At 39.0% G+C, this 24,522-nt stretch overlaps 1 protein-coding gene across 2 annotated transcripts in view; it reads right to left on the bottom strand.

The window, feature by feature from the left end:
- RELN (reelin) overlaps window positions 1–24,522 on the bottom strand; it is a 305,081-nt gene that overhangs the window by 233,495 nt on the left and 47,064 nt on the right. For both annotated transcript variants that reach the window (XM_030014298.1, XM_030014297.2), the window contains exon 2: window positions 19,421–19,531. In XM_030014298.1, coding sequence (XP_029870158.1) covers window positions 19,421–19,531 — 111 coding nt within the window. The remainder of the gene's footprint in view (window positions 1–19,420; window positions 19,532–24,522) is intronic.

Here is a 24,522-nt window from a genome sequence, read left to right on the forward strand (position 1 = left end):
TGGTGGGTGAAGCAGGGTGGGTTTGGTGCTCTCTGTGGGGTGCTTTGAAATCATGAAGGTAACAAAAGATGCTATATTAGTGTAGGAAAGCTGAAAATAATCTTCAAGACAAATACCCTATGAAACAAACAAATCTTTGCTGCTGAAATGGATCATTTTAATGTGATGTATTATTCATAAAAATGAATGCATGGCTATATTCAAAGCTGCATCTGAAATGCCTCAGAGCATCTGGACAGGAAAGTAATAGTTAAATAACTACATCTCTACCAAGTATAGTTGTAGGTATAAGTGTGCTTCATATCAGTATAGGTCTTCTTACAGGGAAAATGAATAAGCTAGTACAGTGTAACATATCTTTATCCTGTTAGAATTGGATCTCTGCTGGAGAATATAACAGTTTGATCACAGTTTCCTTCCTAGAGCTCCTGTTGTTACATCAGTACAAATTTTTTGTTCATAAAATACGTCTTAAAATCCAGTATATCATAGAAACCCTTATTTTAGAGTTTCTGAGACTTCTGCCCAGATGAGATTTCCTAAAGGAAAGCCTTTCTTTGGTCCGATGATCTAAGCAGGAATAGCAGTAATTCTGCTTTGAGGCTTATGTTTTTCCCATGGAGCTTTACTGAGCTATGATGTGGTCATGCAGTTCTTCCCTATAACTATTCAAAGAAAGAACATCCCATTCTTTACTCCTTCCTGAAGGATCACTACGAGATTGTGTTACATTAAATTAAAAAATGTAGTTATGCCACTTATTGCAGCACATTCCAGGAATGTTGACCGTGAATTGAAGTCTGACTTAACAAACTTTCATGCATTTTTTACAAACCATCAGTTCTAACTCCCCCGAACCCAACATCTGAGTTCTTGGATTAATTTTTCACAAGGAAGAAGCAGATACACTTTGATTTGAAGAGCTTCATCTCTGTTAGTTCCTCTGTTCTCATGTCTACTTCTCCCTCACTCCCACTGCTTCAGCAAACCTCCTTCCCCTCGATGTCTCCACCATCCTGTTGTTCCTAGTCTACCTGCTTCCACACTTTCTGTAGACCTCAAATATCCCTGTTCAGATTTGCTCTACAACCCACCCCTTGACCCTGTTTCCTCAAGTAGCTCTCAAATGACAATCCTCACTAGAGAAATGCAGAACAGAGCTATCTTCACCTTCCTTCTTGAGAAGAAGTGGACCCAAGAAAATATCAAACAGCTAATTCCAAAGCAAACCACCAAGGCTCATGAAATCCAGTGTATGTTGGTTAGGGGCTTCTCTGTCACTGATCTCACAACAGTGTGCTCACAAAATCCAAGAGCTCCTGCGCATACCTGTCAAGTCCTCAAGTGACTTCTGGAACTAAAATGACCCACAAAGAATGAAAAATAGCCTTTCATTGCAATGTGCCATCACCAAAAGAGCACTCTTCTCTTTATTGTGTAGCCATTTGGCTGAAAATGAAATCTGCAGACTTCCAGTTTGGTCCATGACAATTGTCGATTCCCTTTGTTTCATTCCCATTATTTGAAGGGCCTTGATGTTTTCAGTGTCATCTAAACATAACTGGCCTATGTTGTAATTAAACTTTGATCAAATTTTTAATGGGATCTCAGAGGAAAACAGTATTTGACTAACATGTATTATTCTGCATGTATTAATCAAGTGAATTCTTGTTGAACTGCCTGAATTTCACATAATAACTACTCTTCTCCATTGTTAATTAGCAGAGCAGGAAAATGATAAAATCTGTTTTCACTGAAATAATACTTTTGTGTCCAGAATATTCTGAAACTTTTTATTTTAAATGTCAACTCCAATTCACTTACTTTCAGAATATAATTTTTAGCCTTTCCTGAGGCACTTTACTTAAAAATGCAATATCCCTATATTCAAAAATAGTTCCAAACAATATCAAACCATACATTTATGGCATTAAGCGCTCGAATCACTTAGGCCAGCTGTCTCTTATAAATCACCATTAAATAGCACTTTCATGAGTATTGCTGTTAGTAAGCATTTTCATCAGTAATCTGGAAGCAGATCTGAAATCACCAACTGTGACACTTTCTGAATGATACAAACATTGGCCAAGTGGGAACAAATCCTGAGCCAGGTTAGTCATATTGAATACAGTAAACAGAGTCTTTGGTAAACTGAGTCTACCTTTAAAAACAGAGCAAAACGAAACAAAACCCCCACAGACCTGTAGGGACAAGGAAATGAGGCTACAAGAATACCTGTTGCTGGGGTTCATGTTTTTAGAAGGAAGCTGAAAATTGCTACAGTATGGAGAAAAGCTAATCTGCTTTATACCTTCTGCTTAGACATAAAAAAAGATTCCTTACACTAAAAACTTAAGAGTTCAATCTCTATAGGTTATAATATATTTCTTGAAATTGAGAAGTGATTTAATATCAGTAGATAAGTATCCTAGCATAAAGAAAGTATCCCCTAATAAAAGACTTTCAGACACATCATAAAAGACATAGTGAGAACTAGCTCCTGGAAGCTCAAATGAGACAAACTGAAATTAGAAATTAGGCACCTTTTAAAACAGAGTATGATTAACAACTGGAAAAAAGTATACAAAGTGGATTCTTTGCCTCTTGTAGAAAGTGTAAGGTCATGCACTTTAGATAATAACATGAATACTTCCAGCTACAAGCTAGAAATGACTGAGGAGGAGAAAGCTCAATCCACGTTAGTCAATCACAGTCTGACAATGAGCTACCAATGTGAAAAAAGGCAAACACTGCCCTAGAATGTATCAGCTTAATTATTTCTAGCAACGATGGGGGGAGTATTAGTACGGTACTGGTAAAGCACTGCTAAGACATCACTTCAATTATTGTGCGTAATTATGAATGCTTGTGTTCAAAAAAGATTAACTTAGGCTAGAGCAGCTGCAGAGAAGGACTACTAGGATGATGAGAAGAATGTAAAATATGTCATAAAAGGAGACAGAAAAAGCTTGTCTTGTTTAGAGAGAGGATGACTGCTATCGCTAAATATAACGGGGGTTGTAAAGGAGCTGTCTAAGCCAAAGGACAATCATGGTGTAAGAACAAAGGGTGGAAACTGGACTTGAATAAATTTACTGTAATTTAGATCCTTTTTAATCACTAGGCAAATGAAGCATTGAAACAATTTTGCAGTAGGAATTTGGGAGATAAACGACTCTAACCAGCTTTAAGACAGAGCTTAAATCCACAGACATTCAAGCTACAGCATCATTGTCCTGGTTCCTGCAGCACTGGGGACCAGAGCCAAACTGAAAGGTCCCCTCCTGGGGACGGTTCACTGGCACCACAGGGGTCAGGCATCAAAATGGGCCAACCACCCCCAAACTGCAAGGACTGCTGAAACAAGCATGGAGCTTAAATTGAGATCAAGCCCTGAAGTTAGCATCTTACTAACTTATCTTCTCTCAAAGAAAATTAAATTATGTCTTCTTAGAAGCAGCATAGTTTCTGGGCTCTCTGTTAATGTCAGAAATTCACTTTTAGAAACTTGCACTAATCATTCATTTATTTTTTTCAAAGCCAAGCTTAAATTACACTGAAAATGCCATAGTTAAATGGACTTGTGTCGAGGTTCATACACAAATAGGTAGTTTTTAGGTCAGGCTGCCAAAAATAAGAATTATCTCAATATCAAACAAATATTCACTGTTTCTTTTGTACTTCATGTGAGTAGGAAGCACTGTTTCAGCCACAAAAAGACAGGTTAGTATTTATTAACAGTAGTTCAACTTAATGTTGTCTGACTCAATTAAATAAACGTTGCTGTGAGTACCTTTCTTGTTGCATATGAAGTGGTGAACCAGTGCTTTACTTTAATAGCAATCTAGCTGCAGTATGATCATATATTTTCCTCTCACCCCCCCCCATTTTTTAAAAAAAGGTCATTTCATTACACTAGCTTCCTGAAACACTTCAGATTTATTATTTGTCCTCAGGGCACAAAAAAATACAAAATCTGCTTATGAAGACTCTAAGCTATTTTCCCTTGATTAGAATAATTTTGAAACTACTTATAGCTTCCTACCATGCTATCAGTTTTTGCTTTCTTGGCTGCTCTAATTAGATTGACAGTTTCTCAACTTTGTTACGCTGAAAACTGTAGAACTATATTTTAAAAAAAACACCTCAAGAAACAAACTGCAAATAAAATGGATGCAGATCTAATGTTAAAAGTGCAAATTCCTCTGTGTTTAGAATTATTACTAAGTTTTTGTGAAACAAGGTAGGTAGTTCTCATGGCTTGTGGAACTCATAAAACCATACCTACGATTATTTCCACTTGACTGTACCCCATTTTTATCAGTTCCAGAGTTCATGTTTTTCCTCTGGTGCAACTACTTGCCTTCAAGATGTTTTATTTTGTGACAAATCAAGTAGAGGGAATGCTGGACATTTTCTTTAACTAGTAAAACAAGGAGGAAAATTTGGATCTTTTGTTATTTGTGTTAGACTGTGATTCATGAAAGTGAGCACTAGTTGAATGAGTTTTTAACATGGGATTTTTTAAATAACTGGCATTGCTTTTTGAAGCTATTTATATTTCATTTCATTCATTTATAAAGAAATTTCTAGGATAAGCACAGAAGGCTCAAAATAAAGCATGCTGCAAGATTACAATAGGTAGGAATCAAGAACCTAGACCCTCTCATAAGTGGTCGGCAGATGCCTCTGTTGGAAATTGCAAATGAATTCAGTTCAAAATTAAATGCTTTCCTAGTCATTCACTAGAGACTGGAATTCAGCCTTTAAACACACATGGGAAACCATCAAATGTGAGTCAATAAAACAACGCATGAAAAGCCACTTGTCCTGGCAAGACTCTTCTATACCAGCTTTTGAAAAAGCACTTCAGAGGGTTTGCAATAGCACAAATTCCACAGCCAGCGTAAAACCAGATTATGTTAACAGAAACCTTTCCTCCTTTTTCTTACCCTGTGACATTAAATAGAATTTCACTTAAATAAACTTATTTATTACATATAGAAAAAAGTTGCTTCCTATAATCTTTAAGCTATGCTTAAAGGAAGCCATAGCTGCATTTCAGCTATTCCCAAGGCTGAACTATGAAGTGGTTTGTTACCAAAACCAGACAACACCCTGAGTCTCTGAAGGAGAAAAGCCAGGGTGGGACTTGGCTCCAGACAGAGACAATGTAGACGTGCCTTCACGTGAGCGAGGGGTCTCGGCTCCTCACAGACAGTGGAGGTCTGATAAGCCCAGGGCATGGGACACATATCTGCCTTAAGACACTAATTCTCTACATGTCACAAGCTGTATCAACTGCACAGCGATGTCTAAAAACACCTGAGATGCTTGGGGCATCCAGAAGATACAAGACCTGATGTGGCTCCATGCTCTCCTGTGACAGGTCCTGGAGGCTGGGTGATGGCATAGGGAACCTTGACTTGCTGCAGATGTCTGGGTATGGATAGTTGAATCTGACCCTAGGCTGAACATAAGGGGGCTGCAGTGGATTTTCCTACTCTGAGATGTGTGTATGTACATCCTGGCGCAGCTGACATTTTTAAATCTCTTTAGGGTGACATTTTTGCTTGGGACTGTAATTGGGCAGTATCCACCTTCCTAAAGATAAGGATGGAAGGGAGAGATCAAGAATTCATACGAGCCCCAACATTTTCTTTTGCAGATAGTTTATCTCAGAAGACAAAATTCTGTATTTCCTTCTTAAGTGTAAAAATCTGTATTTCAATGATTGCTTTACATTCAAATAAATCTAAGTTGGAACTATACCAAAATTCCCTAAGTCATTTTTCATAAATACTCAATTTAAATCTCCATATTTTACTGACAAATGTCAGTGTTGTAAAGCTCAGTCACAGAAAAGCCAAGGATAATTAACCAGTTGTAAGCTGACCTTACCTCATCTTTGGGGAAGGAATAGGAAGGGCTCTTAATGGAGAGTCAGAGTTTTGTCAGCATTTTACTTAAAGGACAAACACCATAGTCTATTTCTTCTGGCTGGTTTGTAAAATTATGCTTTGGATATTAATTAAAGTAAATTTACAGCTGGAAGTCCTCTGCTATGAGCCAGAGATACTATGCCACTGACTTCTCTGTATTAAACTTTTATAATTCTCATAACCTACTTGAAGTAGACAGCTTTTTTCCCATGGACTACTCGGCACTTCTAACAAACTTTATACATCTCTTATGATGACAGCTAAGATCTTAAAAGCTAGTTTTCTAAGGAACACCCCAATCAATTAAATTTAAAAATCTTCATATGCCATTAAATCAAAATCCTATGTAACAAAGCGTTCTGCTTTACAAAGTCCCTCAGTCTCTATGCGCCAATCTGTCCCCCTGCTCTGATTTCACTGTAATCTAGCTTTTTTTCCATGTGAAGTGACTACAACTTCTTCCTTGAACATATCTATGTGACCGCAAACTTACAAAGCTTCAGGAACAGTCCACTTTAACCCTATTGCTTCAGTGGTTAATCAGCTCACCAACACACTGCTCCATTTGCCCTGAAGAACAGCATGTATCTTGTACATTCTATCCTCCCTACCACGCGCAGCTACAGCTTCCTTCACATTTGCTTTTTCCCCCAAAATTGCCCCCCCAGTTAGTCTAACAATTAATAATATGACTGATACCATATTGTGATAGCCTATAGTTGTCCTGTGCTTTATATGTTTTACAATCTTACATCGTTCTGTCAAATAAAGAAGAAAATGTGATCTGTAACTTTTTGTGTTGAGGTCCAGAGCTGAGCTACTCACCTTGGTTCCTCTAAAATCACCATGAAGAAATCAGTAGTTTTGGAGAGAAGTCATCTGACTAGTTCAGATGGCTACTGCAGGGTAAGACGACCTATGTCCCCAAAGTGCCGGTCTCTCTCCCCAGAGCAGGAAGGAAGCCTTGGGGGACCAGCTCAGCTGCTCGCCACAACCCCCTGCCATAACTGAATATGACAGACATCTTTCAAAATTCCTCTGGATGAACAACAGCTAGTGTCAGAAAATTACATCTTCAGAAGTACTTTGCATTTCAATGTCGGTCCCTGGAAAACAGGACACCTGAAGGCAGGTCTGTGTGTGAATGCCTCAGCCAGCCAGCCACGTTCCCCACCTTATACTGTTGTGGAAGGTGGCAAAGCTGAGCTGCATGAGCATGCGGACTGCACCTGGACGAGCCATAAACTTGGCAATAATGGGATAAGATTGTGAGGCTATAATAGCACAGGAACGTATATAAATTATAGAGGCTGTTAATATATTTTGGAGGGCTTTAAGGACTTTGCTTAGCTGCTTAGAAGTAGTCATTCATGATAAAGCAGAACTCATAGCTTGCTTAATGCTTTTGCTTAAGGTTGACCTATTCTCTGATAGGAGGAATAAGAAGATGCAGAATGCCCCAGAGCCAGTTTGAGCCAGGAAAAGGAGCCATAGTAACAACTAGCCTAAAAAACAGGAAAGAGAAAGAACCTGCCTGGAGATGAGAAAAAGGACCCAGTGAGAGAGAAGATGACCGCAGACCCAAATATTACTGCTGGACCAGACTATGGTGTGAGGGGCAGGAACTTAGATTGTAAGGGTATAATTGCCCAGGGAGTTTAGTGTTGGGGGTCCCTCTCTGGAGGCACCCAGCTGGAGCTGGCTGAATTTGTGCACCATAGATAGAATAAATCACACTTTTTATTTTGAAGGCCTTGATTAGAGATTCTGCTTCAGGGAACCTAGGGTTGAGCCTGAGAAAAGAAGCAGCACCCGAGGGTGACACTCTGTGTGTGTTTGTGTGCGTGTGAGGAGTCGAAAGGGGCACCCATCAGCTCACTGGAGTCGCCTGCTGCAAAGGGACTCTGGTCCTAGCAGGTAAAGTCTCAGGGGGGGTGTGAATGCTTGGGCAGCGGCTTCTCCCTTAACATCTACACAGCAAAAATGAAGTACCTAATAAAGTACCTAAGTAATCCTAATGAAAGGATCCTCAGAAATAGGCTGAGGAGATCCATCTAGGAATAAAACACAGAAGAAAACCCTCAATGTTCCTGGTTTTAAAAATGTGAAAAATTCAGGTAGTCAATTCCTCAGAAATATTTCTCAGGATAGAAAATGTTCTTGAATTTTACATATCCTGCTTAGTGTATTTCAGTGGAGACCAACTAAACATTTATTTGTTCCATGCTAAGCAAAAAGTCCTTAGATTATCACACACATTCAATAAATTCTTCAGAGCAAATCCAAATTCTGTGTTCATGCTAAATCTTTAGCCAAACTTGAATTAAAAGCTACCATACACCTCTTTGATAGTCTCAGGGAAAACTGCAGCCAAAGCACATCCCAGTTTATTTTGGTTGAACTCTTGGCAGATTATGACTGAAGATTTTTTAAAGAGTTCATTACATCTTTGCCCTCCTTAAGCAAAGGTTATCCCAAAGCTGCCTGTTTGAGCAAATTATGACTACTGGGTGGTCACTAGTGCCTGTGATACTGCATGTTCAGTGATAAATTTAAGTAGGTAGTTAACAAGGAGAAATCTCTACCAAGACTTTTATTATGGAATCTAAAAATAGTAAAGTTTCATTTACAGGGAGAAAATAATGAGCTTAATGTATATATGTACTGAGCAAGCAGATGGAATATTTCAACAATTTCACTATTCACATAAAAATTAAAAATTTAAACTTAATCTTTCTAAAAATTAAGACTTGCAGGATAAAACAGCTCTTAAAGATTTTTTTTTTAATCTAGACTTCATTAATGCTCATATTCTTCATCTTAACAGCTAATGCTGTCAGCATTTATTGATTCAGCCTTCTAATAATTACATCATCTTTCCAGCATGTCAGAGAATGTCAAGGTGACTGTGATGCCATATGACTGGAGTATGACTCTAGTGTCACAAAATATTTGTGTCAGTTGTTTATCCAGAAACAGACATATAGCAAATCTCAGAGTGTTAGAGGAGAAAAATACTGACTTTATTAATAATCTGCTATGTAAAATGTTTCATCGCTTTCTGTAATGCTGCCAAAATAGCGTTGTCAAGTAATTATTTAAATAGTTTTATTGAAATAAACTAGAACTCAGTGAGGGCGCTTTGACCAATGTCACGTCTTCCCAAAACACCATGCGGTCTTTCAATATTTAATTTGATGTCATTTGAAAAAAACTATCCTCACACAGCTCCAAAACATCTTTACTTTCCTGCAATGAGGTTGGATATTGTATTTGTCTATCTCACGGATTTCTCCTGAAGGTTTGTTTCCTTCAAGCATTCAACCAGCTCAAGCTAAGGCTTATGAAAAGACAATTGCTTTGGTTACAAACTGCACTGATTTTAATAATTGCATTATTTTTCCTAAGGGTTGAAATGAGGCAAGAATTACAGTATATTGATTCATTTGATAAAAAAATCCTGGTTTAAGGCTATTAATATCTTGAAGTTATAGTTTTGAACTAAAAGGCCTATTTTCTTTCTTTTCAGAAGTAAAAGTCAATGTTCATATGACAGTAGGTCCAGTAGGTCACCAAAAATAATTAAACTCAAGCAGTAGATAAACTAATAAAATATGAACACATATATTTTGTTAAATTAAAAATGATCATTCTTTTTCCTTCTCTTTCAAGAACTTTATAAAATAAGGTGCAAAGTCACGCCTGGACTGACATGATCACCTGGAATAATGGATTTCATTGAGTAATAAAATTCAGCAGAGCAGAACTGAGGAACAACCCTACCGCAAGGAGTAAGGACTTCATGTGAAGGACTGCACTTTTTCTTCCTGTGGATTTTGTAGCAAGGATGACTGGACTGAAATCACTTTATGACTGACTCGGACTCTTGCAAGATGATGCTTGCATGCGAAGAAGTGCCTTTTAGTAACTTCACAATTTTCATTTCAATCCAACCTCAAATTTTCTAACTTCAGCAATGTACTGTAATCAGTAAATGCCTCTTTTGCCATGGCACAAGCTGTGAGCATGACCTTCTGCCCACACAAAGGCATAATCCCTTCTCTCCACCTACCAACGCTGCCGGCGATAGCTGAGCGGGAGCAGTGCGGAGGGTCTCTGCCCTTCCCTCTGTGCACCAAGAGAGCGGGGAGCCAGCCCTGCTCCCATTGTGCCACACAGCGGCATGGGCTTGGTAGCCTTCTTCTCTAGTTCACATATTTTAGCATCTGATAAAGATGCAACCATACCAATCATTCCCTACGAACAGCAATTCACTTTCATTCGTATATTCTTGAAAATTGGATTATTCTTTTTAGAAGACCTGGAGCAGATTTTTCTTGTGAAGCATCTCTGAAAACACGCAAATGATTATCAGTCACAACACTGACAACAGGCAAGCAAACAGTGAAATCAACTGGTAGGACAGGTGATGATCAGGATCTTAACAGAGGGCTTTTGAGCTCCATTTTCCTGTAAGCCTGATTTTTCACCACATATAATCAACTCCACTTCGAAATATAACAATATTGGCAGATATGGGGGAAGCAGTCTGATCACAACATTTGTTTGTCATAATATGCCAGAAATTAGTTTACAAACTTGTCTTCAAAATTATAATAATAACCGTTTCCCAATATCATTTCACATTTGCAAGAGACTTCAATGCATCTTAATTGATGAAGTCCAAGAGCCCAGTAATTTCAGCTTGAATATGCGATCGCATCCTGATAAACACAAAATGCAGGGAAAATAATAGGCCTGGCACAACGGGAAAGTTGGGAAGAGGGGGTTCTGACTGACTGTCGCAGCACAACACATGACAATCAGGCATCACAGAAACATGCTCGGGACAAGAAGCAATGCAGCCAGGCACATTGGCAGTGTGAAGTTCATGCAGCCATGGGAACATTTGCTTAATGTATTCTTGAGGCATACACAGACAGAATGCAATTTTAAGATGGCCCTAAATTTCTAGATGATGGCCTTTTTTCCCTACTTTAATAAAGATACCTCTCTGTTACTATGAATTACCACGCAACTTCAGCCTGTCAATCCAGCTGAACATAGCTCTCAAAGCATAATGACAACGTCTTTTAGAGGGGAAAGTATTTTGTTATTGTTGCCGCAATCAGTGAAGGCTTAATTCATTTTTCCTTGACTTTTATGCACTATTATCCATATTATAATAACAGTCATGAACAGTTAAAGATTGGGTTTTATTGTGCCAGCATGTCTGTACAGAATAATAAAGAAGGAAGTCCTTGCTTTAGAGATCCTGCTCTAACTGGTGAACAAATAAGACAAATGTTATTGTTAAGAAAATAAAATAATAATAAAAGAGAATTGAGTCATACATTGACATTTCTCTAATTGATGCCAAACAGGAGTGATTTACCCATGAAAAACAGAGAAGATGGATTTTGAGGCGAGATTTCAGTGAGAACAAGCAGCGCAGCAAGCTTCCAGACATTTCCCAATGCACAGAGGACACTGCAGAGAATTAGTGGAAGAGGTAGATGGCTCGCTTCCTGGCTGCTCCCTTCAGTGCCTCCTGGGGTAGAAGGGTGGGCAGTTCAAGGCCTCGGATGCTACAAGTATTTTAATTGCTAATCTATGATGCAAGAAAATGGCCAGACCAACTCCATGTATCTGGTTGCCCCACATGTCCTTCTCTTCCAACTGTCTTCACTTTGTCTGGTTTTTACTGAATTCAGTGCTGTATAAGAGTATATATATGGGGTTGTGTGTATATATTGATATAAATATTATTTTCCATTATTAAAAGGACCTACAATTTGCACACTTTAAAAAGCTTTACTAATTACTTTCAATACGTATTAGTATAGATAAAAATCAACAACCTGTCACAATGAATATTTTAATCTCTTAATATATTTGTAATTAAATCCGTACCTTATTGGGACCAGAATCTTCTCAGAGGTATGAGGTAGCAAAAAACCTGATCTGATCACTTCACAAACTTTTACATCAGTTTTTTTACTACATGCATGTTATTAAAAATTAAAATGCAATAAAAAAATCATATTAAAATTCAATGATGCTCTAACTTTTCCCCATACCATTTTCCAGCCCACCCAGGGGAGAAAACCAGATGTATATAAGACCTGAAAAAACATCACTACTGAACAAATGTACTTGCTAAATTAGACCAAAATTGGCCCCAACACTTCAATTAGCACTTTGGTTTTGGCTATGTAAAACTATCTCCAAAGGCATTTTCTTGTTTGAAAATGCCAGGGGGCCCTTTACAAGCACTGCCACACTGGAAAATGTTCCTCTGCATCTCCAGTGCAGTGACCACCTCTCATCTCATCTACAAAGCATTAAGTGATGCCTATAGCATTAAACACCCACCTGCACCTGCTATTCAAAGCTAACAAATATAAGCAATGTTACACATGCCACACTTCTACAGAGGTTCATTCTCCTTTTCAACCTTGACCACACAGATAGTAGCAGGAGCTACAGGTGTATTTGAAAGGTTAAAAGCTTGAGTTATTTTACTATCATCTTCGTAACGCTCCAAAGACATTTGAAATAAATTATAGAGCAGACACCATCACTCAATTTTATGAATGCTAAATTGCTGAGTAACTCAGAGCTTCTTAGCAGATTAGGCAAAATTGGATTTTGATGTCCAAGAGCTGCTGCTGCTGTGGTAGGGGGTTAGGGTAAACCTGACAAATACAAGAGTACTTGCAGAAATGGGTGAAAGCGTTCAGGGTGATGGGGCTGGGTCAAACTAGACCCAGATTAGGTCAGTTTAAGTATTTTCTGTGGAGGTCCCTCTCTGGCTAGCTTGTTTCTCCAACCTTGGGGCATTACTCTCTGCCTTACCCAGTTACATGTGGGGAATTTTCCTCCTCAGAAGCTAAAATACCTGGGGACACAGTTCCTTGTTGGGTAAGCATGGGCAATTACTGCCTATGCCATGATAATGAATATATGTTAATAAAGCTGAAACCCCTTCTATAAGGCACATATGATGGTCAACCACTTGTAGAAATTGTCAACTTTTGGCCATAAAGACATTTAAGTAGTAATTAAACATCGTGACACACGGGTTTTGAAATTTTTATCATCATTATGGTTTCATTACATACCATTTTCAGGGGGGAGTATCTTTAAACTAAACTCAAATGTAGACTTTCTTGACCATTGTCAGTTTGGCACCAACTCACTATTTAATTGACTGTTATCAAATTCTCCAAGATATGACTGCTATACAGATATTTTATCTTCCTGTTAATTGGTAATTATGCATTGGCAGGAAAAACAGTGTTTCTTTCCAATTATTCCAGAACTCAGTGATTATTTAAACTTTGCTAATTAGCAGCAGAGGGCTGGTACATCTTCTGGGCAAATTGTATTTGATAAACCCTATTAAAATATACATGGCAGTAGTTGACTTGTAACAAACAAAAAAAAAAAAGTGGCAGTTCAAAGGGTATTAGATACAGCACGAGGCAAATGGGGGCCTATTAAAATTTCCCCAACTGTTCTAATGAGAATGCCGAGGGTCATTTCTTCCTAGTTTACCATCTGTTTGGTTTCTGGCAAGTATCTCCGGTGTGAAGGGAGGGTCCTGGAGCCCATTTGGCTTGTCACAAAGTAAACCAGGGATCTACAGCAATTTCAGTAAGTTACAAAACTGCACTTCAAGAGCAGTAGCATGTACATAGCTGAAAACTTTTTTAAGAGCTGGCATTTACTGATTATTCCTTACTTTTTAAAGCTGTGAACAAGCACAGAGAGGCAAAGACTGAGCAGGAGGGATCAATTTTATATGCTCACCTAACAAGAAAAATCCAACAGTTGGCCTTTTTCCATCTTACAATGTTAGTGGGGGATATTTTCCTTTATCTGTCAAAAACTGAAAGCAAAACATTGCCCCAGAACCATCAGTGTTTGAGCATAAACTGATGCCAAAACCAAGCCTCTGAAGGCTCGAAACCACACGCCCCATCCAGCAGCAGCGGGAGCCTCAGATGCCTCCAACGCACAGTCCAGACCGATGCACCGGCAGAGCTGGGGAGCACGACCAGAGCATTTTCTGTGGTACCCCCTTGGGATGACACTGTGGGTGCCCTTCAGCCACCCAGGCACACTCTTTCCCCTTCTTCTTCTGGAGATGAAACCAGCAGCATCACCAATGACATCCACCTACAGTAACTCTGCCCTAAAACTGCTCATGACCTGTGAGCCAAAGGGGTATATGGGACCAGGAAACTACTTTTATCCTTTTCCCCTATTCTCAGCTCATACAGAGCTGAATCAAAATAATCCTTTGTCTACAAACTGAAAGGGGTTTTTGGTTTTGGTCTGCTATGCAAACACGTATGTCACCAAAATACCAAGCAGAGGATTACGTGAAGGCTGCCTTAATCCTGTCAAAAAGCAATAGAATAATTTAAAAAGAAAAGAGTATAAGGTAAAATGCAATGCCAAGTAAATTATTTCAGGTGATTGCTCTCCCCAGGATTTCCTCTAGGAAATTTATTGTTCACCATATTTTAAGGAACATTTGTAACTATTCAATTTTTTTTTTTAAAAGCCCAGAGACTCAAAATATTATATACAGTAGGTGAGATCACCTTCATGGTATAGAAACAAAAAATTGCAAAGGAGGAGAGATTGCAAGATGATCTTTCATATTCTATTTTTTTTTGCTTTCTAGCAGATGCACTTCCCCTGTTCAGGCACTAAAATGTTTCCAGGTAACATCACTCTCATAGCCTCTTATAAAGTAGCCCACAGAGTTAAAGAAAATCTAAAATCACCAGCAGTTTATGACCTTGCAGTAGAAAGGAGACATCTGTTTTAAAAGATAGTAAATTACAAGTTGTATAAACCTACACAGAAGATAAACCAAAAATTTTCTGTTAGCCAATTAGGCCTGAGGCAATACTTTCCAGTGTAATGAGAGCTTTGAATCCACTGTCTCTACCATAATAGAGCCTATGGACCTTTTCAATTTAGGTTGAAAGGTTAATGCATATACAAAACTTATAATGAAATTACTTGTTTATTCCACATTTATTAGAAGGTAGATATCAGTGCAGTAATCATGATTTTGCATAAAATTAGGGTTTTGGGGGCTTAACTATAAAGGCTTACATTTTCCACTGTAGTTTGTAAGAAACTAATTACACCAAACTTAAATTTTTAATAATTTGTCATGTGCGCATGATGTGCAAATCTGCCAGGGAGCCAGAAAGCTTTGGGAAGAACCCAAATGCGCGGAGATGCAGTGTGACTGGCAGGTCAAAGGCAAACCTTGATGTGCACAGCCCAGCACGTCTGTCTGCTCAACCAGCCTGTCAGCGGGGACGATCCCGTGTAATGAGACAGATTCAGGTCCCAACACACAGCGCTCCTTATCGCTGCTGAGGGATTATGCTGTAATCTTCTCCTTTAATTGTAGAAATGATACTGCGTTCCTCGCTTTCCAGTGCACATGGCTTCGGAGGAGCTGAGCTGTATTTTCATACTTATCCCAAGTTACAGACCTGTACCCCTATCGCCCACCAGACCCATTTAACCTTAATCTCATTTGCAAGCAATCATTCCTGTCAAACCCACCACAGTATTTTAACTTTCTAACATGTTTTTTAATACTCCTGTCTCCCGCTTTCCTCTCACATGTTTGGAATAAGTCAAGCAGTGAGAGCCCCTAAGTGATGGTATGGACATCCTGGCTGTATGGGAGGTTAGCCTTGGTGGGCTGATAAACACCAGAGCACAGCCAGCAGATGACCCAAGCTGTTGAAAAAAGGCCAAACGCCAGCAAGGACCCTGAGAGTCAAAAGCAGAAGAAGGGAAGGACACTGAGGGATGGAGATATCCCACAGGAGTCCAAAATGTGTCTCCAGAGAGAGACAGGGTGAGAGTGACACTGAGGGGTATCAATGTGGCTTGAGAAAGGGGGACATGAAGAGCGGGATTGCTCTTCAGCCTTCAGCAGGCAACGCTGAAGGACGTGGAAATGATCCCAGGTACACACTGCACCAATCAGGAAAGGAGAGTGGAAACGCTACTGGAGAGATGCAACTTGGGTATCTCTTATATCAAGGGATCTAACGAAGAAAGAAACACCATCCTTAAAAGCTAGATTTAAGGATCATTTCTTTGCTAAAGGATCCTCACAGCTTGGTGGTGAAGATTCAAGTACACATTTATATTTTATCCCAGTTCTAATTTTAGCTTTGCAGTTTTAGTTTTACCTTAATCTGAACCCAGACAATGGTTCAGCTTGGACAAAAGATTAATACTTACGACCACTATTAAGTTTTATCCCCAAAAGCTCACCCATTTCTCCCTAAAAGAGTTGTTAGAAGGCTTCCCAAATAAAAATTTCAGCAAGTTTCATGTCAGTGTAATCCCACAGAGGAAACCAGAAACTATTGCTTTGGCTACACAATATATACTGAAAAAGAAAGAAAACATAACCCTTAGAATTAACTCTGTTAGCACTAACGTATTTTATCTTTTTTCTTCAAAGCTTCTTGACACGGTTAACTAACTGTGATAACTGACAATGATTGTGTCTCCGTCAAGCAACTTCCTAAATTGGGTAATTAAAAGATAATTGTAGCCACAGTACAGTAACTTATGGCACAAAAGACAGATATATGTATGTTGGGAAGACTTCGTATTGTCGGGGTAGACTGGAAGATTATGATAATCTAGCGTGACCTCCTGCGTAACACAGACAAGAGCATTTCAATGGTAATATTCCAAGGGAGAAAAAATATTCTTCCCTGCTCCGTAAGCAACTGCTATCAACCCAATTTCAGAATATTGCTATCTTCAGGTTTTAAAGGCCCAGCTTCGCACCCCCCCGTCTAATCTCTGATAAACCACATAAGTCTTTGAATTGAGGTCTCTGAACCTGACATAGTCCTTGACATTTAAAAAAAAAATAATTTCCAGCAAGCTAAATCTAACCTGAACACCACAATCGCTTGCTGGAAAGGAGGAGCAGCTTCTTTGCTAATTGGAAATGATGACACAACAGATGGATCTAGGTTTTCTGGAGAAAGCGCTTTATGTTTTCTTCAGAAAACAAAACAATGCCATTCCCACCTACTATTTTATTAAACAATATATTAAACACTGTGGAGACTACTCTCTTTTCCTACTGCAGATGGTAGATTTTAAAATATTAATAATTTTTAAAGCTACCAAATTGTTTTAAAAAGCATATCATTTGCATGCTAAATGCTTTTTGGAACAGGCCAACCTTCTCATCTATCACTGCAGAGCAGAGAAAGGAAACGTTTGTGTAGTTCTCAATCCTGGGAGCCATCAGTACATCGTGGATTGAACATCTACATAAAATTAAGTTTAAAAGCCATTGCCATTTTTGCTTCACTGTTTACTTTTTACTGTGACTGCACAGACACTGCACAAGAGCATCAGCTCTTTTGAAACATTCAGATTGTGTTTTTTCAATATATATGCAAGCTTAGGAGATAGCAAAGAAAAACAGCAAAATGAGATTTTTATTCAAAATGTTGCATAGCTAACAACTGTAACACAACTGACCCTACAGTTTGTCTGCAGAAAGTTCAAAAGAAATGTCAGAGATGGCAGCAGTTTTTCTCTGACATGGATGGAGGCACGCTCAAGACAGAGCAGCAGATCTCCCCTGGGCATGATGTTTGAGAATTTGTATTGACAAGCAAAATGAAGGAGCTCCAACCACGCGTGACTGCTTTCGCATCTCTTTAGCTTTTGTATTTTCCCAGCCTGTAGGTTTGGATCTCCTTTTGGTCCGTAGAACACACGTGTCACCAGTTTAGTTGTTTGTTGTCTTACCAGTGACTGAATGGTCAAAGTAACACAAGAGATAGAAAATTACCTTTGGCAAATTAAAAAAGGCCACGTCTTTTTTCTGTCACACATCACATGTTACTTTAACATCTGTCTCAGTGAGACACCCACTATAATAGCCCTGTTCTACAGATGAAGATACAAATTTAGGAAAAAATACAGACATATTTGTAAATGCACAAAGCTATTTAGGTTCTTAAAATTTTGCTTAATTTCCATTCTTAAATATTTATATGTGATTAAACATCACCTGTATACCTTGCCCAGTGAGTTTGCCGTACAGGGCCATGATGTCCCCAATGGCATGATACAAACACCTATTTTGTGGCAAGATAATAGCTTGCCAGTAACTTGACCATCCCAAAAATTTCACATTATTAAGTGCTTTCCACCCTGCTTGCTCCATCAGATCCTGTTCATCTTGTAAAGAGTATGGTGGGAAAGGAGAAACAGTAGTACTACTTCTTCCAGAAAAGTGGATCTTTCAGTGCATTTTGCGTAAGACATGAATGAAATAACTGTGGCAGCTGTGCTCTTCCCTTTGAAAGGCCGAGCAAAAGGTTTGTGGCTGATCGGTGGTGCTATTCACAAAGGCAAAGCCCTTCTCAAATTACTCCTCAATACAGTTTTAAATAATGTGCTATTTACATTGCATTCTTTCATTTACAAGTCAACATATGCCTGCTGTATGACACTCACATGCCCAGGCCACTCGTTTTTCACATGCTTTATAACAGACATAATTGTCATGAAAGATTATTATGAAGAAAGTACTGAAGTTTAACCCTAACAGACAAATGAACATTTAAACATGCTACTGGAAGTGCAGCGCAGTTGGTGTCCCATACAACTGGTACCTATTTTTGTACCTTCACCCCAGATTGCTTGTTAGGAGTCACTGAGTTCCTCCAACTGGAGGAATGCAATTCTTACAATTATTTGCAAGGATATAAAAAATGCTACCAAATAACAAACTGCAGAAGGTATAGCTGTAAATTACTTGCACAAATTTAGGAGAGATTTTTCAAAAGCACTTGTCCTTAGCACAACTGGCCTGGCTGCACTGCTGAATGCTACAGCAGAACTTAAAATAAATAGCAAAACCTGCAAAACCCGTCCTCCCCCTTTTACTACAATTCTGGGTTTTGTACATGGGAAATAATTGGTTATATAAAGTACCTTGACCAGCATTCTGTTTTTAAGGAAGATGCTATTGTTAAGTGAATGGAAAAAATAGGTTGACATAAGCTCAAAGGAATCAGTTCTTCAGCCCAAGAACAGTTAGATGCTTTGGGCTAAATGCTTTAGTTTATACAAAATGTTACACCATTTAGAAATGGCTATTTCAACCAGTTTAGATGCTGAGGCTTTTCTCTCTTAAAATTCATATAATTCAGTATACCACTACCAGGCCTGACCAAAGAAGAAGGAAGTAGAGGAAGAAATAAAAGCTGTCTAAAAGCCACTACTGCCTTATCTCATTGACTCCCACTGACTTGCATGTATTGTCAATTACTCAGTCTAAATTAACCTGTTTCAGTAATTGTGTTGTTATTGGTGTCCTCTGTACAACCAAGTATTCATTACCCTGGGTTGCAGAATATAAATTACACTGGACTTACCAAATCCAAAAGCACTGGAACCACCAACGCTCTGGGAAGCCTGAACACTGGTAGAGGTGTAGAGCCCAGTTACCAGTAAGCCATCAAAGAAGGTGCTTGTCGAAATAGTCACTGAAATGAGAGAAATAAAATATGTGTAATTATTTATAAGCAGTACTTAAGATCCTATACACATTCTGTGAGCAGACTCTTGCCCTTGAATGAGATCCCATCATTCAGTACAGCGAATTCATCTGAATTCCCCCAATACTTATGACACTTCAGTGACTTAAATTAGCTTTCCCGTGTAATTTGCCCAAACAACTTGTTCAGCATTCAAGCTGTGTGTGCCAAGTTTCAGTATGCTCCTGTACAACTTCCTCAGGGTTTACTTGAAGAAAATTGACTGTTTTAGAGGTAAACGACTGGCATTTATTGGTGTTCGAATGAGCTTCTATTCCTAAATGAATCATAAGTCCTGTACCAGTAATCATCTGCAGCAGGAACTAGACACAAATTGAGCATTACAACAGGATCTGAAATGAACATCAAAAGGGTGGTCACGGCCATCACTGCTTGGGCATTTGCCTTTGCTAGAAGCACAAAACTATACTATACACTAAATGCACAATGAGTTAGTAAAACATAGCATTGAAATATATGGCTTGTAAGTAATTGTCAAGATACCAGAATATAGTAAAAGCAATGAAATAACCAGGATTATGGTATTCTTTCTGGACCTAAACAGAGTGCTAAGTTATGGTTATCATGCATATTATAGTATTACACACTTAAGTTATACGGGCATCTGAGTCATTACAGATTGTATGTATTTAAATAACTCATTAATGTACTTTTAAGAGATTCTTAGATATTAGCAGTAAAGTAATCATTCAAATAGCATCTACAAGTAAGTAACACAGGAATCGAGACATTCTTTGTTAGGATTGATAAATCTTGCCATATTTATTTACTTCCTGTAAACGCTAATAATTCTTACATTTTTACTTTGGTATCTTTCAGATTGTATCATTGTATACTTAACATCAGCTTCAGTGGTTCTATCTTGGAAATACTTAAATTATTAAGTGATAGGTTTAGGTTTTTCGTATTATATAAATGCAATATCCTCTCTAGCCAGAATGACTTCTCTAATCCTACAGCAGCACGCGACCTTCTTTGCTTCATAATAATCTCCTGTCCATTTTTTTTTAAATTTAATATTCTAACATTGCGTACCTCTGAATTGAAAATCAGAACTAGGAAATTTTACAAAAAAAATTAATTAAATAGCTTAACAATGAGGTAAATTTTCTTCTCTTTCTCTCCTCACCTTTGTCTGTCTAACATCATCCTTTTCTACATCTGATGTCTAATATCCTTTTCTAATGTAATATCATACTTTTCTACATCTAATATTATCCTTTTCTACAATCTTTACCCATATTTATTTGAAGGTGGATAAAATGCATTGCAAATCTATGGCCTACCATATAGGATTTTTTTTTTTTTTTTTAAACTGCATTATGAAGGGCAAAGAACCTGCAAGGAAATCCACGCAAAAAGATCTCCTTGCTGAAGAAGAGTCTCATGACTTGTAGCCTCGTACACTGAAGATGCATCAAGACTTTAGTTACCATGCTGGTTCTGCTTTCATACTTTAATCCTTTTTCCCACCTTGGGGGGATTGCTGATAAACTCTCATCTCTCCCCACATCACGTTCCACCTGCCCATATTGCTCTCTCTTGCTGGGAACATCACAAGCCAGTGACTGGCTGGGGAACTGAAGCAAGGTACTGCGAGGTGACTGCTAGTACATTCACTAGTAATACACATTCAGCAATGAAACAGTTGGGGGTTTTTAAATCCCAATAGTCATTTAGTGTTTCCTCTGGGGTACACATTGGCCTAAACTTATTGTTAAATATTTAAAGAACATATAAACATTGACAGTAGCTTAATTTGTTCTGAGCAGAGGAACAATTTTTACCATGATTAATTTATTCTTCAACTCTTTATATTTAATTATCTTCCTTTCTTTGATTATTCAATAGTATACTGAATAATTCCTCAATCCAACTTTTCTGCTCCCATGACTCCAAATTTCAGTGTTTTGCAATAGACGCTTCCCTGAACGCAGATGCAGGTTCAGAGCCATATGATCAATTTTTAAGAGGCCACTTCTGATATATATGTTAAAAAAGCAGCAAAAGAGACTAGATTTCTAAAAAATAGAAGTATTATGGAGAGAAAAAGAAAATCAAACAAGCAAACAATGAATTTTTCCTGCATTTGATGATGAAGTGGTGAATAATGCAGAACCTTTTCTTCCCTTTGTGCCTTTAAACCAACAAAGAGGCAAAACATATGTTGAAAAAATATGCCTATGCGTTATTTTTGAAGACTTGGCAAAACAGTCAGTGAAAAGCATTGATAGAAGGGCACCGGGCCAGTACTTTGCTGCCATTTTGTTTCCCTGTGGGGAAGCATCTTATTCTTTACTGAATAGGATATAATGCAAAATTCTACTGTGAACAGGTGACCAGCTTCTCTGTGGGAAAGAAGTGATATTTTACAATGCCTGCATTTGATTTTGGACATATTTGTGTGATTGTCAACCCTCATTTTACATGAGCATGTAATAGGTCATTTTTTATTGTTGAAAAATTTCCAACACAGTATGGCTCCGTCATTAAGCCTCTGGGAAACTGCACAACGCCTCTAGCACATTTTTTAAAAACAGAGCACTAGGCTGTTATTATACATGTGTCATACATTTCAGAATAATTTCATAGTTCTTCACGAGGAAAAAAATTAATCATGACATTCTCAGTGATGATTTTTTTCTCTACCCAGTGGTGAAATACATCAAATTCCCATAAAATGAAAGAAAACACACCATGCCAAGTGTTAATGACCAAGAACGGGAAAGCTGTGCTAATGCACAGCCCAGCAACAGGACCATGATTTTATGTAGGGACTAGGGCTTGTTACTGAGGGCCCTCAGCTTCCCCTTCCGAGAACAACAAGAAGATTCCTTCAAGATCCCCTCTGCCAGGCTTTGTTTCTGCCTTTACACTGGCTCATGCCATAGGTAGTTCATCCCAAATATCTGGTGCTTCAGGAGCAAGGAGCAACGCCAAGAGCCACCTGGACCTTGGAAAACATCTGGAGAGAAACAGCTGCACTAAGCACCCAAGGCTGGGCAGGCAAGGGGGGCTTTGGCACAGCCCCACCACCTGCCCCATAGCACCCAATGGGCAACACAGCAGTGAGTCTCATCTACAAGTCCAACCAGGCTCTGCTCCATCCTCCACAATGCCCTTCCTTGGGAGGAGAATTTGGGTGAGTGAAGAAGTGAGGAGCCCTTCCTATCATTGGGGACTGCTAACCCAGGCAGGTGGGACAACCAACCCTGCCACCCCTCACAGAGCAGCACCCTGTGCCAGTCCTCCTGGCTGCTGCACCAGGGTAAGCGGTGAGCCCCGGCTTGACCCATCTCACCCCTCACACCGAGGTTGGGAAGGGAGCTTGTGAGAGAGCCCGTGGGAGCAGGTAGCCCATGGTGCAGACATAGGTAGAAAGCCGTCGGTTGCCTTGAAATAGCCCAGCGAGAGGGACTGAGAACATCTTCCTGAGAGGGCTGCACTGGGAACAACCTACTGATCAGGCAACAGCACACTGCAAATATTAGAGGCAAAGCTAATAACAGCTACTTTAAAAGTTGCCCAACATTTCCTTCTATTTTCAGTTCCTGAGATCTTTGCCAATTTTTACCCTCTTGGGCTTTTTCAGTTGGTTTTTTTCTCATGGTAAGTGTCTGTGTCAGACTGATTTAATTATTTAAGGGAGAAGGAATTTCAGTCAAAACACTTCATTCATTTCTGAGATGAGGTTAGAGGAAAATGTTACGTTGCCCTGGCTGAAAAATTCCAGTGTCCTTTGCTTTCAGTAGGTCTTCCACTCTGAAGTGTGAGAACTGTCCTCTAAGTTTGGACAAATTATATTCTACATATGTATACAAAAATAAAAAAATCAGAGTTCACACATGCTCAACAGAGACATTTTCATTTTTAGCATCTAAATATTTCTGGAGATTCTGTCCTCATTTAGCACTCTTAGAGCACTCACTGACTAATAGAGCTTGCTGAAAAAAGTTGCATGAGATATATTTCAGTCCAGCTATACTACTTTGTTGGAGCAGAAGTGCTTTGTGGAGGTATCATTTCCAATGATGTTTTGATCTGGGAAGTTTCTCAGTGTTTTAAAGCAGAAAGTCATGTCTGCTGGTTGGAAAGAAAAGGGGAAAGGGAGGGACGTTTAAAAAAAGTCTAAGCCTTCTGATGAGAAAACAGCAGCAGAATCTCACTTCTCAAAAAGCTGAAAAATGTGCAAAATGTCACAAAAACGAAGTTGCTCCTAAAGTTTGACCAACACCATCCCCAATAACTTAAACTTAGGAGACACAAAAGCAGACCTGAGAACAAAAGGACAGTGAGCGTACTAGGATGGAGAAGGTGATGACACTGGAACCAGTACAGGGAATAGGGGAAGAGAGACTTTTTGGAGAAAAAACAGGGAGCAATAGGGAAGAGGGGACCACAGCTGGGCAAAGTAGCACAGAGATGGTGATGAAAAGGAGGAGACGGGATCTGAAGCTGTGGCCTGGAAACCCTGCAGATGTTCAATACAAGGGACAATCACACTGACCAGGGGGAAAGACAAGGTGCAAAACCACCTGTAAAACCCAACGGCGAAGTGTGGGTCAGCCTCACATGCTGGTCAACAGCCACAATGGCAACCCGCTATGCAGCTCTTACTCCACCTTCTGAATCAAGTGAACAGTGTTTGCATGATGGATATGAAACCTTCCTGTCCATGAATCACATGGATAGGAATACATGGGCTAGGTGGATAACTTCAGTATATTTTGTAAAAGCCTAGGAAATGGCTCCATGAAAAAAAGTCATATCAGGGCTGGGAAATACCACAGAAATAGCCTCCAGTGCCGCTTTGCCCTACTCTTCTTTCTGTACAATGGATGTGGTCACAAACAACTGTATTTCTGAGAACCAGGAGGCCCCCAGTTCCATTTTCCACCAAAAAAAAATGTGGAGAGTTG

This window comes from Aquila chrysaetos, chromosome 5 (assembly GCF_900496995.4).
Source record: "Aquila chrysaetos chrysaetos chromosome 5, bAquChr1.4, whole genome shotgun sequence".
Taxonomy (NCBI): Eukaryota; Metazoa; Chordata; class Aves; order Accipitriformes; family Accipitridae; genus Aquila; species Aquila chrysaetos.